Source organism: Carcharodon carcharias, chromosome 30 (genome assembly GCF_017639515.1).
Source record: "Carcharodon carcharias isolate sCarCar2 chromosome 30, sCarCar2.pri, whole genome shotgun sequence".
In the NCBI taxonomy this organism is placed as follows: Eukaryota; Metazoa; Chordata; class Chondrichthyes; order Lamniformes; family Lamnidae; genus Carcharodon; species Carcharodon carcharias.
This window is the reverse complement of record NC_054496.1, coordinates 7,648,529-7,671,196: the sequence shown is the minus strand read 5'-3', so window position 1 is coordinate 7,671,196 and position 22,668 is coordinate 7,648,529. Positions and strand designations below refer to the sequence as shown.

The window sequence follows — 22,668 nt, the reverse complement described above, 5'->3', positions numbered from 1 at the left end:
GAGTGGGTTGTCTTATGAAGAAAGGTTGGACAGACTGGGCTTGTTTCCACTGGAGTTTAGAAGAGTGAGGGGTGACTTGATTGACGTATATAAGATCCTGAATGGTGTTAACAAGGTGGACTTGGAAAGGATGTTTCCTCTTGTGGGCTAGTCCAGAACTAGGGGGTTTTAAAATTAGGGGTCGCCCTTATATGTCAGGGAGGAGGAGAACATTTTTCTCTCCGAGGGTTGTGTGACTTTGGAACTCTCTGCCTCAGAAGATGGTGGAGGCGGGGTCACTGAATATTTTTAAGGCAGAGGTAGATAGATTCTTGTTAGGCAAAGGAATCAAAGGTTACCGGGGTAGATGGGATGTGGAATTCGAAACACAAGCAGATCAGCCATGATTTTATTGAATGGCGGAGCAGGCTCGAGGGGCTGAATGGCCTACTCCTGCTCCTATTTCTTATGTTCTTCTTAACTGTCAAAGTCATAGCCCCCAAACCCCAGCCTGTCTTTTGCCCAACAACAAGTTATCCATTTCCAGTGGATTGGCCACTATGTTGTAATCTGGAGCTGGAACCAGAGCCCCAGGATTACTGAGAGGCTGAGAGGCTGTCCTGTCTCTAGAATGAAGGGCCACAGCCTCAGAATAAGGGGTCGGCTATCGAGGATTGAGATGGGGAGAAATTTCTTTACTCTGTGGTTGAGGATCTTTAGAATCCTCCGCCCTAGAGAGTGGTGGATGTGCTGTCATTTAATATATTCAGGACAGAGATATGGAGGTTCTGTGCACTAAGGGAATTGAGGGAATGGAGCAGGAAAGTGGAGGTGAAGCAGAAACTCCGAGATTATTGAATGGTGGAGCAGGCTCGAGAGGCTGTATGGCCTAGTCCTGCTCCTATTTCTTATTTTCCCCTGGCTAACCCAGGAATTGGACCTTGCAGAACGGATCAGTACTCTTATTTCCCAGTTTTTGCTGTTTATTTTTTGTCCTGAGTGGATGCTCCTGGTCTGAATGGCTGCCAACCCTGTGTCAGGGTGAGGAGAATGGGAGGTGGTGCCCTGTGACGCTGCGGTGTGTTTTACAGGAGACATCTTCTTAATCCGAGGCGGGATGCGAGCTGTTGAGTTCAAGGTGGTGGAAACTGACCCAACGCCCCACTGCATTGTGGCCCCTGACACAATTCTCCACTGTGAGGGAGAGCCAATCAAACGAGAGGTAAGGCGCCCTCTACTGGTTATCCATCCGAGGCTGTCGAGGGTAACATGTCCGACTCCTGGGACCCATATTGAATCAAAGGTCATCGCTGCCTGCAGGTACAGTTAGGAAGAGGCAGCCTTAGAGTGGAACAATGCCGGGCTGTAGTAGCATCAACTGGACAGTGTCTCGTCCATGCTTTCTTCCCAGATGGTTGGGGACATTGATGGGTGAGCAAGTTACTTTTACCATTCCGGGTGTTACATACTGAATTGAAGACTGACCTTTAAATCAAGGGGCTGGAGTATAAAAGAGTGGAAGTTAAGCTGCTATTATACAAAGCTTGGGTTAGACCACATCTCAGGCCATTGTGTTCAGTCCTGGGTACATCCCAGGGAAGAAATATTAGTCGTCGGTTGGGGGTGCAGTGCCAATTCACCAGAACCTAAAAGGTCAATTCTTTACCCAGAGAGTGGTGAGAATGTGCAACTCGCTATCGCAGGAAGTGGTCGAGGCAAATAGTACAGAAGCATTTAAGGGGAGGCTAGATAAGCACACGAGGGAGAGAGGAATAGAAGGATATGCTGATAGGGTGAATTTATATAGACTGAGAGCTGGGGCTCGTGTGGAGCATAAACACCAGCATGGACCCGGTGGGCCAGATAGCCTGTTTCTCTGCTGTACAGAGAGAGAGAGAGAGCACAATCTCAGGGGGATATGTAAGCTACATGAGGGAGCATTGCACAGTGAATTACTTCACTCTGGCCAGCAGAGCAGGATCATCACTAATTCTGCTGTCTGCCCCCCTACTTTTCCTGAAAAAGTTGATCCCACGGGTACAACAGGTGCCTGACTGCTCCCAGTGCCTGAGTTTTCAGTGAGTGCTGTCATAACAACCATACCGATGTTCACACGCTCATTGTCCAGTCAGACCTCCTGACTGGATGGCCTCAGACTGCCCAGGCCAACAGGCCAGTTGAAACACTACATATAAGACGGGGAGTGGGGAGCAATGATTTCCCCCCTAATGCACTGGAATGCTGCAGGATATTTTTGGTCTCCATGTTTAGCAAAGATGATTACTTGCATTAATTGGAGGAAGCATAGCGAAGGTTCATTGAATTGGTCTCTGTGATGGCGAGAGCTTGAGTAAATTGGGCCGATATTCTCATAAATTAGGAGAATGAGATGTGATCTCATTGAAACATACAAGATTATGAAGGGACTTGACAGGATAAACTCTGGGAGGTTGTTTCCCCTGGCTGGGGAGTCTAGAACAAAGGGAGCATCGTCTCAGGATAAGGAGCCGGTCATTGACCACCGACACGAGGAGAAATTTCTTCTCTCAAAGGGTTGTAAATCTTTGGAATTTTCTTCCCTAGGGAGTTGTGGATGTTCTATCGTTGAATACAGTTAAGGTTGAAATAGACAGATTTTTTGGTGTCTCAGGGAATCGAGGGATATGGGGAGAGGACAGGGAAGTGGAGTTGTGGCTGAGGAGAATGGAGTTGAATGGCGGAGAAGGCTCAAAGGGCCATTTGACCTGCTCCTGCTCTTTCTGATGTTCTTACACTATATGTAGTTCGACATGAAGCGTTCATGGGATGGCAAGTTTGTACAGAGGAAAATCCCGAGCACTGACCTTGGAAATGTTACAGTGAAGCCCAAAGCACTGTAATATTTCCACGAGAGCAGAATGGATCATTCAGGATTCCTTTGCTTGCACTTTGTTTTCTCATCTCCTCTCTCCGCGCAGGGTTCACTACGATTGGGAATTGACTGTATGCGGGACTTAACGTCCTGCACGCATCTCCTGACTCAACACTCTTAAACCCAGCCAATCCCAGTGACCATGGCTCAGTGGCTAACACTCTTGTCTCTGAGTCAGAAGGTTGTGGGTTTGAGTCCCACTCCAGGGAGTTGGATACAAAATCCATGCCTCGTACTGACGGAGTGCTGCACTGCCGGAGGTGCCATCTTTTAGATGAGACATTAAATTGAGGTCCCATCTGCAATCCTGGGTGGATGTAAATGACCCCATGATGCTTCTGAAAAAGACCAGGGGAGTTTGTCCCAGAGTCCTGGCCAATATTTATCCCTGAAACAACATTGCTAGCACAGAATTACCTAATTTTAACGTCATTGCTGTTGGTTGGATCTTGCTGTGCGCAAATTAGTTGCCACGTTTCTCACATCACAATAGTGACTAGACTTCAAATGCACCCCATCAGCTGGAAAGTGCTTTGGGACATCCGGTGGTGGTGACAGGTGCTATATAAATGCAAGTTCGTTCTTTATTTTGTGGTGGGGTGGTTACCCTGTTGATTTTCGGCAGGATGAGGAGGAGAACTTGAACGATGTCGGCTACGATGACATCGGAGGATGCCGCAAACAGCTGGCGCAGATCAAGGAGATGGTGGAGCTGCCCCTACGACATCCGGCCCTCTTCAAAGCCATCGGAGTGAAGGTTAGTGTTACCAACACCGAGTTGGGCGAGCGTTTTTCCCTGGACCTTCTCACTTTACACAGTGACCATCGCTGTTGTCTCAGGTTAGAGATGTGAAGCCCAGAGATGTGTGAAATACACGAGGCTGAGCCACCGCTGTGAGCACAGGTCGCATGACTACAGTGTGAAAGGTTACCAGCGTTTGTAGGGATGGCCAAGAAGCAGTGTTGCCAAGGTCTCTGCATCTGCTCCACAGTGTAACGGTGAGACAAATCTGTGGAACAGAGGGGGCAAACTGAGAACACAGAGGAAATTCTGAACGTAGGAAGCCAGCCCGGACTACAGAATCACACCTGCTGCCAGACTGAAGGCTGTTTGCATTGTGCAAGTTCATCCAACCTCACTCAGTGACCTTAAGGAAAATCGCAAAAGATTGATTTTTTCCCACAGGTCTGAGCACAGGAACCTGTAGTAACTTTGCAACCCATCTTAGAGGCTGCAGAAGATACACTGTTGGTTAGCCCCGGTGCCTTTGGTTGTGAATGGTGCCAATGCAGAAGAAGAGAACCGACACAATTGCATCTCTCAGTCACTTGGTAGGACAGAACTTGAATGTTGCTGAGAAGGGAGACATGTTGTGGAAGATTTTTGCCCTGCACTCATCAGGACAAACACAAGGATTCCAAATTTCAAATAACCACGGCAATTTATACGACAAGCAAAAAGACTTGGCCAAGCCAACCAAGCAGCAGCCTTTTCTCCTGTAGTATAAATTGTTGTGATAGTTTGAAATTTGGCATTCTTGCATTTGCCCTGATGGGTGCAAGACGAAACACTTTAGCACCATGTCTCTCTTTTCAGCAATATACGTTACATCTGGTCACTGTCAAGATATAGCACTGACCCCCTAGAGATGCAAATGGAGATAAAAGGCTTCTTGTGGCCTAGTGCTGTTGTTATGGACCTATGATCGGGCTGGGGGTGGAAATTTGTTTCCGCACCATAACTACTAGGGGGTGTGTTCTGTTGCTGTGGTAACAGGGTTTGAGGGGAGGGGGAAGTCTCTGTGAAGCTTCATAACCATGTTAACATGCCTTTTTTAATTTGCAGCCTCCTCGTGGGATCTTGCTGTACGGACCTCCAGGGACTGGGAAGACACTAGTTGCTCGGGCTGTGGCCAATGAAACTGGAGCGTTTTTCTTCCTCATCAACGGTAAGATGGAAACACCTGACACAGTGTCTCCATTCCTTGGTGGGAGATCACAGAATCGTCCCAGATGAGAGAGGCTATTCTGCCCATCAGTTTTTTTAAATTCATTCATGGGATGTGGGCTTCGCTGGCTGGGCCAGCATTTATTGTCCATCCCTAGTTGCCCGTGAGAAGGTGGTGGTGAGCTGCCTTCTTGAACCACTGCAGTCCATGTGGTGTAGGTACACCCACAGTGCTGTTAGGGAGGGAGTTCCAGGATTTTGACCCAGCGACAGTGAAGGAACGGCGATATATTTCCAAGTCAGGATGGTGAATGACTTGGAGGGGATCCTCCAGGTGCTGGTCTTCACAAGTATCTGCTGCTCTTGTCCTTCTAGATGGTAGTGGTCGTGAGTTTAGAAGGTGCTGTCTAAGGAACCTAAGTTCCTGCAATGCATCTTGTAGATGGTACACACTGCTGCCACTGTGCGTTGGTGGTGAAGTGGGTGAAAGTTTGTGGATGGGGTGCCAATCAAGTGGGCTGCTTTCCCCTGGATGGTGTTGAGCTTTCTGAGTGTTGTGGGAGCTGCACTCATCCAGTGGGGAGTATTCCATCATACTCCTGACTTGTGCATTGTAGATGGCGGATAGACTTTGGGGAGTCAGGAGGTGAGTTACTCACCACAGGATTTCTAACCTCTGACCTGCTCTTGTAGCCATAGTATTTATATGGCTAGTCCAGTTCAGTTTCTGGTCAATGGTAACCCCCAGGATGTTGATAGTGGGGGATTCAGCAATGTTAATGCCATTGAATATCAAGGAACAATGGTTAGATTCTCTCATTTTAGAGATGGTCATTGTCTGACACTTGTGTGGCACTTGCCACTTGTCAGCCCAAGCCTAGATATTGTCCAGGTCTTGCTGCGTTTGGACACGGACTGCTTCAGTATCTGAGGAGTTGTGAATGGTGCTGAACATTGTGCAATCATCAGCGAACATCCGCACTTCTGACCTTATGATGGAAGGAAGGTCATTGATGAAGCAGCTGAAGGTGGTTGGGCCGAGGTCACTACCCTGAGGAACTCCTGCAGTGATGTCCTGGAGCTGAGATGACTGACCTCCAACAACCACAACCATCTCCCTTTGTCTAACCAGTGGAGAGTTCCCCCCGTTGACTCCAGTTTTGTTAGGGCTCCTGGATGCCACACTTGGTCAAATGCTGCCTTGATGTCAAGGGCAGTCACTCTCACCTCACCTCAGGAGTTCAGCTCTTTTGTCCATGTTTGAACCAAGGCTGTAAATGAGGTCAGGAGCTGAGTGGCCCTGGCGGAACCCAAACTGGGCATTAGTGAGCAGGTTATTGCTAAGCAAGTGCCGCTTGATAGCACTGTTGATGGCCCCTTCCATTACTTTACTGATGATTGAGAGTAGACTGATGGGGCAGTAATTGGCCGGGTTGGATTTGTGCTGTTTTTTGTGTACAGGACATACCTGGGCAATTTTCCACATAGCCGGGTAGATGCCAGTGTTGTAGCTGTACTGGAACCGCTTGGCTAGGGGCGCGGCAAGTTCTGGAGCACAAGTCTTCAGTACTATTGCTGGAATATTGTCAGGGCCCATAGCCTTTGCAGTATCCAGTGCCTTCAGCCATTTCTTGATATCACATGGAGTGAATCGAATTGGCTGAAGACTGACATCTGTGATGCTGGGGACCTCCGGAGGAGGCTGAGATGGATCATCCACTCGGCACTTCTGGCTGAAGATTGTTGTAAATGCTTCAGCCTTATCTTTTGCACTGATGTGCTGGGCTCCCCCACCATTGAGGATGGGGATAATTGTGGAGTCTCCTCCTCCAGTGAGTTGTTTAATTGTCCACCAGCATTCACAACTGGATGTGGCAGGACTGCAGAGCTTAGATCTGATCCGTTGTTAGTGGAACCATTTAGCACTGTCTATCACTTGCTGTTTATGCTGTTTGGCGCTCAAGTAGTCCTGTGTTATAGCTTCACCAGGTTGACACCTCATTTTTAGGTATGCCTGGTGCTGCTCCTGGCACTCCCTCCTGCACTCTTCATTGAACCAGGGGTTGATCCCCTGGCTTGATGGTAATGGTAGAGTGGGGGATATGTCAGCCCATGAGGTTACAGATTGTGTTTGTGTACAATTCTGCTGCTGCTGATGGCCCACAGTGCCTCATGGTGCCCAGTCTTGAGTTGCTAGATCTGTTTGAAATCGATCCCATTTAGCACGGTGGTAGTGCCACACAACATGATGGAGGGTATCCTCAATGTGAAGGGGGGACTTCGTCTCCACAATGACTGTGCAGTGGTCACTCCCACTGATACTGTCATGGACAGATACATCTGCGACAGGCAGGTTGGTGAGGATGAGGTCAAGTATGTTTTTCCCTCTTGTTGGTTCCCTCACTACATGCCACAGACCCAGTCTAGCAGATATGTCCTTTAGGACTCGGCTAGCTCGGTCAGTAGTGGGGTGCAACCGAGCCGCTCTTGGTGATGGACATTGAAGGCCCCCACCCAGAGTACATTCTGCACCCTTGCCACCCTCAGTGCTTCCTCCAAGTGGTGTTCAACATGGAGGAGCATTGATTCATCAGCTGGGGGGGTGCAGTGTGTGGTAATCAGCCCATGTTTGACCTGATGCCATGAAACTTCCTCACAATATTTAAGCAGTATTTAGATGAACATGGGCTACAGGCCAAGTGCTGGAAAACGGGATTAAAATGGATAGGTGTTTGATGGCCGGCACGGACATGATGGGCTGAATGGCCAGTTTCTGTGCTGTATAACTCTATGACTCTATGTAGTCCGGAGTCGATGTTGGGGACCCCCAGGGCAACTCCCTCCCGATATATGCCACTGTTCTAACATTTTCTATCTGGCTGGCTCCTCTGTTGGAATATCTGTTCCATGCGTCATAGTAAAGTTGAATTTCCTGATTGCAGTCTTTCATTCACTTCTCACCAGCTTAACCCCTCCTTATCTTCCTCCTACACTTTACATGGAAGTAATTCTTTGGGTTTAACTTTTTACCCCCCACCTGCAATTGCCATCCATCTCTAGAAGATCGCCCTTCATGGTCGAAGAGCTGACACCAACAAAATGAGTGTGAGTGTGAGTTCTTTCAAGTGAAATTGCTGCAGGAACATGCTCTCAAAAAATGACTCACTGAGCGTTGAATCAAATAGCGCTCATTCGAAGAGTAAGCTCACCAGTTTGGACATGGTGTGTACACAATAACTTGGCATCATAATATACTGGCGGGAATCATAGTATCAGACAGCACAGAAGAAAGCCATTCAGCCCATTGCTGAATTCAATAAATTGGTAGCTAGTTATGGCCATGAAAGCTGATAGATGGTTCTAAGAAACCCGGCTGGGTAACTTTCCACTCAACTCAATCTGGTCTACATGCAACTCTGACCAAACTACGCTTTCCAATGGTCATCCAGATGAAGCCACAACTGGAGTATTGCATCCCATTCTGGTCGCCACCCTTTAGGAAGGATGTGAGGGTCCGTGAGAGGCTGCAGCTTAAATTTACCGGAATGTTTCCAGGGGTCAAGGCTCTTCTGCTCCAAGGCTAGGTTAGAGAAGCTAGGGTTGTTCTCTTTGGAGTAAAGGAGATTGAGGGAAGATTTGACTGAGGTGCACAAGCGTTGGACAGGTTTAGATAAGGCACACAAAGAAAAGCTGTTCCCATTAGCTGATGGTACAAGGACTGGGGAGGTGGGGTGGGGGGCGGGGGGGAACACAGATTTAAGGTTTTGCGTAAGAGATGCAGGGGGAAAATATTTACACAGCGCGTGGTGTAATGACCTGGAACTCACTGCCCACAAGGGCAGTGGAAGCAAAGACGATGAATGATTTCAAGAGGAAATCAGATGGTCACTCGAAGCAAATAAAGCTGCAGGACTCCAGGGATAGGGTGGGGTGTGGGTCTGACTGGATTGCTCCATAGAGAGCTAGCATGGACTCGATGGGCCGAATGATGACCTCCTGTGCTGTAATGACTCTATGACTTGAAGGGGGTTACCATTGGTATTACAATTGGAAATTCTCAGTTGATGCCTCCTGGAGTTATCTAAGCAGCTTGTACAATGGCTATGAGAAGATCCACCACCGCTTTCTCTGGTAGAATTGAGGATAGGGAATACCTGGTGTGCCAAATCCTAAGAACGTGCTCAAAAAAAAAGAAATGAAGTGGTTAACTGACCTGACGGGTGCTATTCTGGAGCCGCTCTGCCTCTCCCTGGACCACTCTCTGGTTCACAGCCTCTGCCTCTCCCTGACCCTCCCTCTGGTTCACAGCCTCTGCCTCTCCCTGACCCTCCCTCTGGTTCACAGCCTCTGCCTATTCCTGGCCCTCCCTCTGGTTCACAGCCTCTGCCGCTTCCCTGACCCCGTCCCCCCCCCAACCCCTGACGCTGCTAATCCTCCCTCTCTTGCTGCCTCTCCAGCTCGGAGCTCACCTCCCAGCCTCTTCCAGCCTCGCGCCGCGCTCACCTCCAGGACCTTTGCCCACAGTGCCGGTTTGGGAGGGCGAGCAGCAGGCGGGAGAGGGTGGGGGGCGCGGGGAGAGGGAGGCTCTTGGTGGTCAGTGTGTGTCTCTCTCTGAACGGTGTTGTCGTTTACCCCCCATGTGGCACAGGTCCTGAGATTATGAGTAAACTAGCCGGCGAGTCTGAGAGTAACCTGAGGAAGGCCTTTGAGGAAGCTGAGAAGAACGCGCCGGCCATTATCTTCATCGATGAACTGGACGCCATCGCTCCAAAGAGAGAGAAGGTAAGAGCCTCAAAGCAAAACCAGGGTTCCTCTCGAGACGGATAGAGTTGAAAAACCGGAGAAGTGATGATGCTAAACTTGTGCGGAACCTTGGTTAGGCCCTCAATGTACACAGTTACCGGTCTCCAAACTATAAAGAGAGGAGCGAAGGTGTCAGAGGAACGGTTTTTTGTTTTTCTTCAAAGTACGACTCAGCCGCACAGAAGAAAGTGATGGTGGGTGTGCGCTAGAGAAAGCTGTAAAAAGGAAGACGGAAAAGGAAGACCCGCAACCACCCCCCCCCACTCTGTCCCCCCGATGTCTTAAAGCATTTTGCACCCGGCAAATTGGCTCCTGAGTGCAGCCACCGTTGTAATTTAGGAAATTGGCGGCTAAATTGCGCACAGCAAGCTCCCACAAACAGCAATGTGATGGTGACTAGAGCATCCCTGTTTCTTTGGTGCTTCTGCTGAAGTGAAACAACTTCACGCGAATTAGATTCGCCCGTTAAAACCAGTGTAAAAGCTGTTGTTAGGTTCTGTGGGATCTTTCTCATCAGAGAAATACATTTAACATTATGCCCAGTGAGTTGAAATACTTTACATTTTCTAAATTCCTGTGTTGGCAAATGAAATAACTTCTAAAATAAAGTTTAAAATGGAAAGGGGGTGTGCCAATGTTCTACTTGCCGATGCTACTCACCACCCCTCCCTCTCCCTGACCCTCCCACTCGCTGTAGACCCTTCCTCTCACAGAGCGTCCCTCTCCCCCTCGCCCTCTCCCGCCTGCTGCTCGCCCTCCCAAACCGGCACTGTGGGCAAAGGCCCCGGAGGTGAGCGCGGCGCGAGGCTGGAAGAGACCAGGAGGTGAGCTCCGAGCTGGAGAGGCAGCAAGAGAGGGAGGATTAGCAGCGTGTGGGAGGGTCAGGGAAGAGGCAGAGGCTGTGAACCAGAGGGAGGGTCAGGGAGAGGAAGAGGCTGTGAACCAGAGGGAGGGTCAGAGGCTGTGAACCAGAGGGTGGGCAGCGAGAGGGAGGGCCAGGGAAAGGGAGGGCGGCTCCAAAATGGCGCCCATCAGGTCAGACCTGGTGCAAAATGACTTTGAAGCAAAACTCGTGATGTATAAACTCGAATATGGGTCCCAGTAACTGACCGATGTTGCAATCAGTGTAAAGACTTAAAAGGGTGCGAATTAAAATGGGAACTTGGTGTACAGTGTCCAGTTCTGGGCACCACACCTGAGCGTGAATTGGAGGTGGGGGAGGGCCAGCGCCGGTTCACCAGAACCTGGGTTAAAAGGGTTTAACTAGAGCTCAGGCTACCAAGACTAGACTTACCTTTCCTCATTTTAGGAGATGAAGGGGGTGATCTAATTGAGATAAAAACAGGAAGTGTTGGAGAAGCTCAGCATGTCTGGCAGCATCTGTGGAAAGAGAAAGAGTCAACGTTTCGAGTCAAGTGACATCTTTGGGAGTAAGAGTCCTATTGGATTCGATGTTAACTCTGTTTCTCTCTCCACAGAGGCTGCCAGACCAGCTGAATTTCAGATTTCCAGCGTCCGCAGTATTTTGCTTTTATTTTGGTGATCTAACTGAGGTGTTCCCAATGATTAAAGGATTTGATTGTTTCTCTCTGTTTGATCCTATGGGAGAATCCAAAACAAGGGGGTAGAACGTTCAAATTGGAGCCAGGCCGTTCAGGGGTGATGCCGGGAAGCACTTCCTCACACAAAGGGGGAGTGGAAATCTGGGACTCTCTCCCACACCCCCTCACAAAAGCTGCTGAGGCTGGGGTCAATTGAAAATTTCAAAACTGAGGCTCATAGATCTTTGTTGGGTCCGGGTGTTGACGGTTATAGAGCCGTGATCAGCCATGATCTAATTAAATGGCGGAATAGGCTCAAGATCCTGAATGGCATCCTCCTGATATCCTACCTTTTTTATGTTTTAAGTTTCAAGGTACTGACCACATTCTTTCTATTTCTCTCTCACCCTTTCTCTGTGTTTCTATTTCTGTATATTTCTCTCTCTCTCTCTCTGTTTCTCTATTTATTTCTCCCTCTCTCTCTTTCTGTCTATTTTTTTCTGTCTGTTTCTCTGCCTATTTATTTTTCTCTCTCTCTGTTTCTCTATCCCCCCCTCTCTGTTTCTCTGTTAATCTATTTCCCCTCTCTCACTCTTTCTCTTTTGTCTATTTTTCTCTCTCTTTCTATTTATTTCTCTCCCTCTCTGTTTCTCTGTCTGCCTATTTCTCCCTCTCTGTTTCTCTATTTATTTCTCCCTCTCTGTCTCTCTTTCTCTCTATTTTTTTCTCTCTCTCTCTGTTTCTTGGTCTATTTATTTCTCTGTTTCTCTATTTATTTCTCGACCTCTCTATCTATCTATTTTCTCTCTCTTTCTCTGTATTTATTTCTCTATCTCTTTCTGTGTTTCTCTTTCTATCTAATTCTCTCTCTCTCTCTGTTTCTCTATTTATTTCTCCCCCCCGCCTCTCTCTGTTTCTCTCTTTCTCACTCTCTCTCTTCCCCCTCCTCACTGTTTTTTTCTCCCAGACTCATGGAGAGGTGGAGCGTCGCATTGTCTCTCAGCTCCTGACCCTAATGGATGGATTGAAGCAACGCTCTCACGTCATTGTAATAGCAGCAACCAATAGGCCGAACAGCATCGACCCGGCACTCAGGAGATTTGGTACGTGACTAAGCAAACCCGCCCCGCCCTATCACAGGGTGCCCGCCGCAGACTGGCAGCTTGAAACACAAGTCCTGGAGTCACGGGTTTATTCATTTTTGTTGCGTTGCGGGTTCCTGACAACCTGAGCGACCAGTTGGAAATCACTTCCTTGGTCAAAGTCCTCTCTTGGAGGTTGAACAACTCACGGCTTCGAGGGCCGTGTTCGCTTGGGTTCAGATTCTCCCCCCCAGTGTGAAATGATGTTTTCAGTTGTAATGCTGTGGCTGTATACGAGTCAAGGCCAGGCCAGGGCCATCGGAGGAAAACTTGTTAGGATTAATTATTAACAGCGGCGTTGGGATAGAAGATCAGGATCCAAATAGTTCGCCAGCCACGTATGAACATACGAAACAGGAGCAGGAGTAGACCCTTCAAACCTGCTCCGCCATTCAATAGGATCATGACTCTTCCAACTGTAACCTCAACTCCACATTCCGCATGCATCCGACCCCTTTAGCTTCCTGACTAACAAGGGAGCCAACCTACCTCTGCCTCAAATGTACTCAATGACCCAGCCTCCAGCATTCTCTGGGGATTTCCAAAAGGTCTAACGACCTTGTGAGAGAAAGAAATTCTCATCTGCCTTAAATGAGAGACCCTTTTGTTTTAAAAAACTATGCCCCCTAGTTCCAGTCTCTCCCAGAACCACCCTGAAAGTCATGTAACACAGTAATAATGGAATTTATTGTCTAGTCACAGTGATCAATTTACAGTCTCAAACTACAGGGATACGATGCTAAAATGCTGCTGGATCTGAAAGCGAGTTGCATCATATTTTTCAATTATAACGTTTGTGATGTAAACTATGACAAAATATGACTACAAGAAGTCAGGTTGTAGACAGGAGGTTCATAAAAACTTTGAACAACAGTGGAAACTGTGGTGAGGATCCCCTCTAAACATTCTTCAGCCCCTTTTACAGGAACAAGAGCTGGATCGAAACTGGTTCCACGTCCGGTGGCCATCCCGTATTTTTATTCATTCGGGGGACCTTGTTGGCGCTAAAAGGGCCTAATTGCCCAACCGAGTGTCTTGCTCGGCCATTTCAGAGTAACATTTAACATGGATCTAGAGTCACGTAGAGGCCAGACCAGGGCAAAGATGGCAGCTTTCCCTCCCTAAAAGATATTCACAGGTTCAAACCCTGTGGGTTTTTCCGACAGCTAGGTAGGTCCATAGTCACCTCTACCAATACCAGCTCTCATTTATTGTTCCAGGTTTATTTAAATCAACTGGATTTAAATTCACCAGCTGCTATGGTAGGATTTGAACTCATGACTCTGGATCAGTATAGGCCTCTGGGTTACTAGTCCAGTAACATAACCACTATGCTACTGTTTCCGAGTGTCTCCCTGAGCCCTATCGAGAGCACTTCTGCCCTAATAATCTGACCAGGAACGTGTCAATGGACTTCAGCCATCCAGCGGTTTTTGTTAAATCCAAGCTCTGGCAAGGTGATCTCTTTCTGAATGAGTGATGCACAAGTTCCCTCTCTCTCTCTTTCTCTCTGTATTGTAACAGGTCGTTTTGACCGGGAGATTGATATTGGAATTCCTGATTCCATTGGGAGACTTGAGATTCTGCAGATTCACACTAAGAACATGAAGTTGTCGGATGATGTGGATCTTGAGCGGGTAAGAGATGCTCCTTATTGGGGTGGTTGAGGGAGGTGAAAGAGAGGCATAGACCCTGGTCAGAGGAGAGAGTGATTTTAACCTGTATTAAGGAGTCACTCGAGAAACATGGGGACGTGATTCTTGCGCAGAATCCTTTTTTAAATCTAAGCAGTTCTTTTGTTTCTCTTAAGCCACTGCCTGGATCCAACTCATCTCTGTCTTAGGATCATACATCACAGAGAGAGGCTGTTCAGCCCATTGTGCCTGTGCTGGCTCTCTGATAGACCTATCCAACTAGTCCCAATCCCCTTGCTCTTTCTCCATGGTCCTGCAAATATTTTCCCCCTTTACACGTATTTACCCAATTCCGTTTCGACATCTGCTGGATCTGCCTTTCAGGCAACACATTCCAGATCATCATCGCTCAGCGTGTTTAAAATGGGGAGATGGTGGTGTAGTGGGAATGTCCATGGGCTAGTAACCTAGAGACCCAGGCTGATGCTCTGGGGAATATGGGGTCAAATCCCACACAGCAGCTGGTGGATCTTAAATTCAATTAATGAAAGCTAGTATCAGTAATGTGACCATGAAACTATCATCAATCGTCATAAAAACCCCATCTGGGTCACTAATGTCCTTTAGGGAAGGAAATCTGTCATCCTTACCTGGTCTGGCCTACATGTGACTCCAGACCCACAGCAATGCGGTTGACTCTTAAGTGCCCTTAGTTCAATGCTGGCCTTGCCAGTGATGCCCACATCCCATGGAAGACTAAGAAGTTAAAGTTTCTCCTCATCTCCCCACTGCTTTAGGAGCCTGGGGTTTATTGGCATTGTGTGACACTGAATTGAAGGCTCTGCTGATTTCTAACCATCCTGGAGATTTGAAAGTAAAGATGTGCATTTTAATATTGGGGCTTTCAGCTTCATAAAGGCTCATGCAGGAGTGAGAGGCACAACTGAAAGCTTCACATTCCTCTACTCCCAGGGTCAAGTGAATGCCTTGATCATCAGTAACACCAGAGGGCTGGGTTATCACAGGACCTGCTTTCCAAACCCGTGCACTACCCCCACTGGAACGTCAGAAGGATGGGTGAGGGGCACAATTCCCTGCATTTTAGACATAGCCTTCGCTCAGGCCTCTGAGAGCTGTTCCATTCTGAGCCGGGACTATATACTGACCGAGGGTGGTGGGCGGAAGGGGGTGATGGGCAGGGGCTTACACCAACAACTTCCCCCTCACTGACGTGACTACAGGGCCAAGGTCATCGTTGTCCATCTCGGTGCCCGTACCTTGCTCGCAATTGTCTGTCCATGACTGTAGAGGGAAAAAGAGTGGACGCTGTGAGATTTTGTGCTGATAGTTTATTTATCAAGGATTTTGGTGACTGGACTTTGTGGGGCTCAAATAAACAAAATAGGAGGAGGAGTGGACCACCTGGCCCCTCGGGCCTGTTCTGCCAATCAATACGATCATGGCTGACCTTTCTGCCTCACTTTCCCAACCTATCCCCCAATCCTTTGATTTTCTTAGTGTCCAAGAATTTATCCACCTCAATCTTGGTTATATTCAATGATTGAACTTCCACAGCCCTCTGGGGTAAGAGAATTTCAAAGACTCACAATTCTCTGAGTGAAGAAATTTCTTCTCAACTCTGTCTGAAATAGCCGACCCCTTAACCTAAGACTGTGAAGCCCCCCCCGCCCTTGGTTCCAGACTCCCCAATTAGGGGACCTGCCACTCAGTGTTGACCCTGTCAAGCCATCTCATAAGTTGATACCTTTCAGTCTGATCTCCTCTCATTCTTCTAAACTCCAGAGAATATATCCCCATTATACTGAATCTCACCTCAAAGGCCAACCCTCTTATCTCAGAATCTTTTTTCACTCGTTCACGGGACATGGGCCATCCCTAGTTGCCCTTGAGAGGGTGGTGGGTGAGCTGCCTTCTTGAACCGCTGCAGTCCATGTGGTGTAGGTACACCCACAGTGCTGTTAGGGAGGGAGTTCCAGGATTTTGATCCAGCGACAGTGAAGGAATGGCCGATATATTTCCAAGTCAGGACGGTGAGTGACTTGGAGGGGAACCTCCAGGTGGGTGGTGTTCCCATGTCCCCGCTGCCCTTGTCCGTCTAGATGGTAGAGGTTGCAGGTTTTTAGGTGCTGTCTAAGGAGCCTTTGGTGAGTTGCTGCAGTGCATCTTGGGAAGTCCATCTGGTGAAGCTTTTGCTCTCTGCTTGACGTATTTCCCTGGCGCAGATCGCCCACGATACCCACGGGCATGTGGGTGCAGACTTGGCAGCTCTCTGCTCCGAGGCGGCACTGCAGGCCATTCGCAAGAAGATGAGCATCATCGACCTGGAGGATGAGACGATCGACGCGGATGTCCTCAACTCAATGGCGGTGACAATGGACGACTTCCAGGTGAGGCCCGTGTGACACGGCGGGTCCGTCTCGCCAGGAGCGAAAGGGGCCGAAGCTGAAAAGCTTCACGTTTGCACCACGGGTACAGTACAACAACAACTCGCATTTACGTAACGCCATTAATGCCATTAAAAAAAACATCAGCAGACACTTTGCAAGAGCGCTGTTATTTAAAAGGTCACATCAAGCGGGGAGGCAGTGGTGTAGTGGGCCAGTAATCGACTAGACTCGAGACCCAGGCTGCTGCTCCGTGGACATGGGTTCAAATCCCACCACAGTGGCTGAATTAAATTCAATTAATAAAATTTGGAATATAAATCCAGTCTCAGTATTGGTGACCATGAAGCTATCATTGATGGCTGTGAAAACCCACCTGGGTCACTAATATCCCTTTAGGGAAGGAGATTTGCCATCCTTACCTGGTCTGGGCCTACATGTGACTCCAGACCCACAGCAATATGGTTGACTCTTAACCACCTTCTGAAATGGCCCAGCGAGCCCGCTCAGTTCAAGGACTTTAAGGGATGGGTGACAAATGCTGGCCTTGCCAGTGACGCCCACATCCCTTGAAAGAATAGGGGGGAAAAGAGTCACAAAAGGAGATATCAGGACAGGCAAATGACCAAAGGCTTGGCCAAAGAGGTAGATTAGGAGCAGCATGTTAAAGGGGCTGTGTTACCTGCTGGCTGCTTTGCAATGTTGTTTAACTCTTGCGGTCTGCTTCCACCCCTGTGTTCTAGTGGGCCCTGGGCCAGAGTAACCCGTCTGCTCTCCGGGAGACGGTGGTGGAGGTGCCGACAGTCACTTGGGAAGATATCGGAGGCCTGGATGAGGTGAAGCGTGAGCTCCAGGAGCTGGTGCAGGTCTGTGTGCTTGAAGGAAATAGTCCAAAACGAGTACCAGCATTTCAAAGGTAGAGATCTTCATGGCTGCACTTGTAAACGAAGAGTAAATGAGGCCGGTAACCAAAGGGGGACAGACCTATAGTAACCAGCAAAAGAAGCACAGGGAAGGTGGGAAGATTTTTTTAAAAGCAGTGGGTTGTTGTGATCTGGAAGGCGCTGCCTGAAAGGGCGGTGGGAGCAGATTTAATAGTGACTCTCAAATTGGAATTGGATACACGTTTGGAAGGGAAGCATTTGCTGGGCGATGGGAGGGAGTGGGACTGATTGGATAGCTCTTTCAAAGAGCTGGCAGAGACCCGATGGGAAGAATGGCCTACTTCTGCACTTAGCCATTCGACGGGCTAAACAGCCGAGTTAAAGGTTCTAGATCCCTTGAGGTGAAGGTGAGGGGTGGGGGGTTGGGGGAGAGCAGTGGGGGGGTTGGGAGAGAGCAGTGGGGGGGTGGGGAGAGAGCAGTGGGGGGTTGGGGGAGAGAAGTAGGGGGTTGGTGGAGGGAGCAGTGGGGGGTTCGGAGAGAGCAGTGGGGGGTTGGGGGAGAGAAGTAGGGGGTTGGTGGAGGGAGCAGTGGGGGGTTCGGAGAGAGCAGTGGGGGGTTGGGGGAGAGCAGTGGGGTGTTGGGGGAGAGAAGTAGGGGGTTGGTGGAGGGAGCAGTGGGGGGTTGGGAGAGAGCAGTGGGGGGTTGGGGGAGAGCAGTGGGGTGTTGGGAGAGAGCAGTGGGGGGTTGGGGGAGAGCAGTGGGGGGTTGGGGGAGAGCAGTGGGGGGTTGGGCGAGAGCAGTGGGGGGTTGGGGGAGAGCAGTGGGGGGTTGGGCGAGAGCAGTGGGGGGTTGGGAGAGAGCAGTGGGGGTTGGGAGAGAGCAGTGGGGGGTTGGGAGAGAGCAGTGGGGGGTTGGGAGAGAGCAGTGGGAGGCTGGTGGAGAGCAGTGGGGGGTTGGGAGAGAGCAGTGGGGGGTTGGGAGAGAGCAGTGGGGGTTGGGGGAGAGCAGTGGGGGGTTGGGGGAGAGCAGTGGGGGGTTGGGAGAGAGCAGTGGGGGGTTGGGAGAGAGCAGTGGGGGGTTGGTGGAGAGCAGTGGGGGGTTGGGAGAGAGCAGTGGGGGGTTGGGCGAGAGCAGTGGGGGTTGGGAGAGAGCAGTGGGGGGTGGGGAGAGAGCAGTGGGGGGTTGGGGGAGAGCAGTGGGGGGTGGGGAGAGCAGTGGGGGGTTGGGGGAGAGCAGTGGGGGGTTGGGAGAGAGCAGTGGGGGGCTGGTGGAGAGCAGTGGGGGTTGGGAGAGAGCAGTGGGGGGTTGGGAGAGGGAGCAGTGGGGGGTTGGGAGAGAGCAGTGGGGGGTGGGGAGAGCAGTGGGGGGTTGGGAGAGAGCAGTGGGGGGCTGGTGGAGAGCAGTGGGGGTTGGGAGAGAGCAGTGGGGGGTTGAGAGAGAGCAGTGGGGGGCTGGTGGAGAGCAGTGGGGGTTGGGAGAGAGCAGTGGGGGGCTGGTGGAGAGCAGTGGGGGTTGGGAGAGAGCAGTGGGGGGTTGGGAGAGAGCAGTGGGGGGTTGGGAGAGAGCAGTGGGGGGTTGGGGGAGAGCAGTGGGGGTTGGGAGAGAGCAGTGGGGGTTGGGAGAGAGCAGTGGGGGGCTGGTGGAGAGCAGTGGGGGTTGGGAGAGAGCAGTGGGGGGCTGGTGGAGAGCAGTGCGGGGTTGGGCGAGAGCAGTGGGGGGTTGGGCGAGAGCAGTGGGGGGTTGGGCGAGAGCAGTGGAGGATTGGGCGAGAGCAGTGGGGGGTGGGGAGAGCAGTGGGGGGCTGGTGGAGAGCAGTGGGGGTTGGGAGAGAGCAGTGGGGGGTTGGGAGAGAGCAGTAGGGGGTTGGGGGAGAGAAGTGGGGGGTTGGTGGAGGGAGCAGTGGGGGGTTGGGAGAGAGCAGTGGGGGGCTGGTGGAGAGAGCAGTGGGGGGTTGGGAGAGAGCAGTGGGGGGTTGGGAGAGAGCAGTAGGGGGTTGGGGGAGAGAAGTGGGGGGTTGGTGGAGGGAGCAGTAGGGGGTTGGGGGAGAGAAGTGGGGGGTTGGTGGAGGGAGCAGTGGGGGGTTGGGAGAGAGCAGTGGGGGGTTGGGAGAGAGCAGTGGGGGGTTGGGGGAGAGCAGTGGGGGGTTGGGGGAGAGCAGTGGGGGTTGGGAGAGAGCAGTAGGGGGTTGGGGGAGAGAAGTGGGGGGTTGGTGGAGGGAGCAGTGGGGGGTTCGTGGAGAGAGCAGTGGGGGGCTGGTGGAGAGAGCAGTGGGGGGCTGGTGGAGAGAGCAGTGGGGGGTTGGGAGAGAGCAGTAGGGGGTTGGGGGAGAGAAGTGGGGGGTTGGTGGAGGGAGCAGTGGGGGGTTGGGAGAGAGCAGTGGGGGGTTGGGAGAGAGCAGTGGGGGGTTGGGGGAGAGCAGTGGGGGGCTGGTGGAGAGAGCAGTGGGGGGTTGGGGGAGAGCAGTGGAGGGTTGGGAGAGAGCAGTGGGGGGTTGGGGGAGAGCAGTGGGGGGCTGGTGGAGAGAGCAGTGGGGGGTTGGGGGAGAGCAGTGGAGGGTTGGGAGAGAGCAGTGGGTTGTCGGAACTCAATGATGTGATGTTAGGAAGCTCAGAAATTTCTATATTGGAGTGTTAGTGAATTTAGTCAACATAAGCTGCATTATGTAATAATCGTTTAACATCTGTAAACCTGGAGAATCAAACACCCAGAGTTTGGATCCTATTTAGAATCGGAACGTGAATGGTGAAAGTGCTGGTCACATATTTACGGAGAACCTTAAAGAGGAGAGGGAGGTGGAGAGGTTTTAGGGAAGGAGTTCCAGCGCTCAGGGCACAGTCACCAATAGCAATGTAATTAAAACCAGGGACTGGAATTGGAAGAGCTCCGAGCTCATGGAGGGGGTCGTGACGCTGGAGGAGGTTACAAAGGTAGGGAGGGGGACGAGGCCAAGGGGGAATTTGAAAGCAAGGGTAAGAATTTGGCTCCTGCCTGGTAACTCCTCAGTTTTCAATGTAAGTGAGTGAGCACAATGGGTAGTTGATGTGAGTTTGGGTACGAGTAGCGGGGCTGTGGATGAGCATCAGCTGGTGGAAGGTGAGGGCCCTGGAGCCAGGGGAAGCGAGAACAGCCCTGATTTCCTGTCCTTTGTCTCTCCTCAGTACCCGGTGGAGTATCCAGACAAGTTCCTGAAATTCGGCATGACCCCCTCTCGTGGTGTCCTGTTCTACGGTCCCCCTGGTTGTGGCAAGACTCTACTGGCCAAGGCGATAGCCTGCGAATGTCAGGCAAATTTTGTGTCCATCAAAGGGCCGGAGCTGCTGACCATGTGGTTCGGGGAGTCAGAGGCCAATGTGCGAGATGTGTTTGACAAGGTATAGAGTTCTTTAATCATCAGCAAACCAAGCACCAGGGATTATTTCTAGAGAGACCGTAAGGAAGTAATGCCAACCCTTGGTTAGACCACATTTAGGACACTGCGTGCAGTTCTGGTCACTGTATCATACGAAAGATATAGAGGCACTGGAGAGGGTGCAGAGAAGATTTAGAAGGATGACTCCAGAAATGTGTGGGCGTACATATCAAGAAAGGATTGACAGGCTGGGTCTCTTTTCTCTTGTAAGAAGGTTGCAGAGGGGTAATCTAATAGAAGCCTTTCAAATCCTGAAAGGTTTTGATCGAGTGGATACAGAGAGAATGTTCCCTCCTGTGGGGAAGAGCAGAACTGGAGGTCGTCAATATAAGATAAGTCACCAAGAAATCCAATCGGGAATTGAGAAGAAATCTCTTCACCCAGAGAGTGGTGAGAATGTGGAACTCGCCACCACAGGGAAGTGAACAGTCTAGATACATTTAAGGAGAAACTAGACAAGTATATATGTGGGAGAAGGGATTAGAGGTTTACAGTGGTAGGTTTGGATGAGGGAAGATGGGAGGAGGCTCAACACCAGCATGAACTCGTTGGGCTGAATGGCCTGTTTCTGTGCTATATATCCTGTGTAATCTTACTGATATATCATGTACAGAGTGGCTGTGTGAGAAGGTTCAGGTACATACTCCAGTTGTATGTACATGTAGATTGGAGAACATAGGTTTGGTCTCAATCGAGAAGGTTAAAGGGGAAATTTAATAGCGGTGTTCAGGATAATGAGTTTTCATAGAGGAGGAGCTGTTTCCATTGGCAGGAGGGCCAGCAACCAGGTGACACCGAGTTAAGGTAATTGGCAACAGGGCCAGAGGGGAGCTGTGGAGAATGTATATTGTTTTTACACAGCGAGTTGTTGTGATCTGGATGGTGCTGTGGGAAAGCAGATTCAATAATCACTTTGAAAGGGGAACTGGGTACACACTGAGAGGTAGACAAGTTTGGAGGGTTACGAAGTCAGGAGGAATTGTACTAATGACTCAAGGTGGGAGTTTGAAAATATGAGAAGTATGAGAATGTGAATCCACAGTCAAACACTTGCCCGAGGCTGGGGGGGGGGATATGGAAACACCAAGAGGTTAATAACATGTGAATAGGCTGCACCACTGGAGGAACTAAGACCAGGTATCACTCGGAGAATCCCTGCCGAGCTCTAACATCCTTTGTTTTGTTAAGCAGTCATTCCAAATCAAACCCAGGAAAATGTGCACAACGCTGGTAAGGTTTTAACTCGCTCTCGGGTGGGTCACCGGCAGTTAACTGTTGTCTAAGGTCCATCTTCGGTTTCCGTGGAGACACTGTACAGTCTACTCTAGTTGCCTCTTAAGAGTCAAACCGCAGGACAGCAGGAATGGAGTCACTTCCCGGTTGTGTATAGAGCAAGGAACAGAGAAAAGTACAGCACAGGAACAGGCCCTTCGGCCCTCCAAGCCTGCGCCGATCATATTGCCCGTCAACTGAAAAATTTTGCACTTCCGGGGTCCGTATCCCTCTGTTCCCATCCTATTCATGTATTTGTCAAGCTGCCTCTTAAACACCACTATCGTAGCTGCTTCCACCACCTCCTCTGGCAGCGAATTCCAGACACTCACTACCCTCTGGGTAAAAAACTTGCCCCACACATCTCCTCTATAGTTTTCTCCTCTCACCTTTAATCTATGTCCCCTAGTAATTGATTCTTCCACCCTGGGAAAAAGCTTCTGACATTGTCCCAAGGCCGGAGGAGTGTTAGTGGACGCTGCTCCTCAGCTGGTGTTCTGGGGTGAAGGCTGGCGTTTTGATTGGCTGTTGCTATTTGTTAAGGCGCGACAGGCTGCCCCGTGTATCTTGTTCTTCGATGAGCTGGACTCCATTGCGAAGTCTCGTGGAGGGAACGCGGGCGATGGGGGAGGAGCGTCCGACAGGGTCATCAATCAGATCCTCACAGAAATGGACGGCATGTCAGACAAGAAGAACGTGTTTATTGTTGGAGCCACAAACAGGTAGATCGATAGGGCTC

General features: G+C 50.3%; 1 protein-coding gene across 2 annotated transcripts in view; it reads left to right on the top strand.

Moving 5' to 3' along the window:
- The window catches only part of LOC121271367 (transitional endoplasmic reticulum ATPase-like), a 47,860-nt gene that overhangs the window by 11,196 nt on the left and 13,996 nt on the right, over positions 1-22,668 (top strand). For both annotated transcript variants that reach the window (XM_041177333.1, XM_041177334.1), the window contains exons 5-14: positions 1,071-1,201; positions 3,516-3,647; positions 4,737-4,839; positions 9,487-9,620; positions 12,150-12,285; positions 13,849-13,961; positions 16,202-16,366; positions 17,107-17,229; positions 20,407-20,619; positions 22,473-22,651. In XM_041177333.1, the coding sequence (XP_041033267.1) occupies positions 1,071-1,201; positions 3,516-3,647; positions 4,737-4,839; positions 9,487-9,620; positions 12,150-12,285; positions 13,849-13,961; positions 16,202-16,366; positions 17,107-17,229; positions 20,407-20,619; positions 22,473-22,651 (1,429 nt within the window). The remainder of the gene's footprint in view (positions 1-1,070; positions 1,202-3,515; positions 3,648-4,736; positions 4,840-9,486; positions 9,621-12,149; positions 12,286-13,848; positions 13,962-16,201; positions 16,367-17,106; positions 17,230-20,406; positions 20,620-22,472; positions 22,652-22,668) is intronic.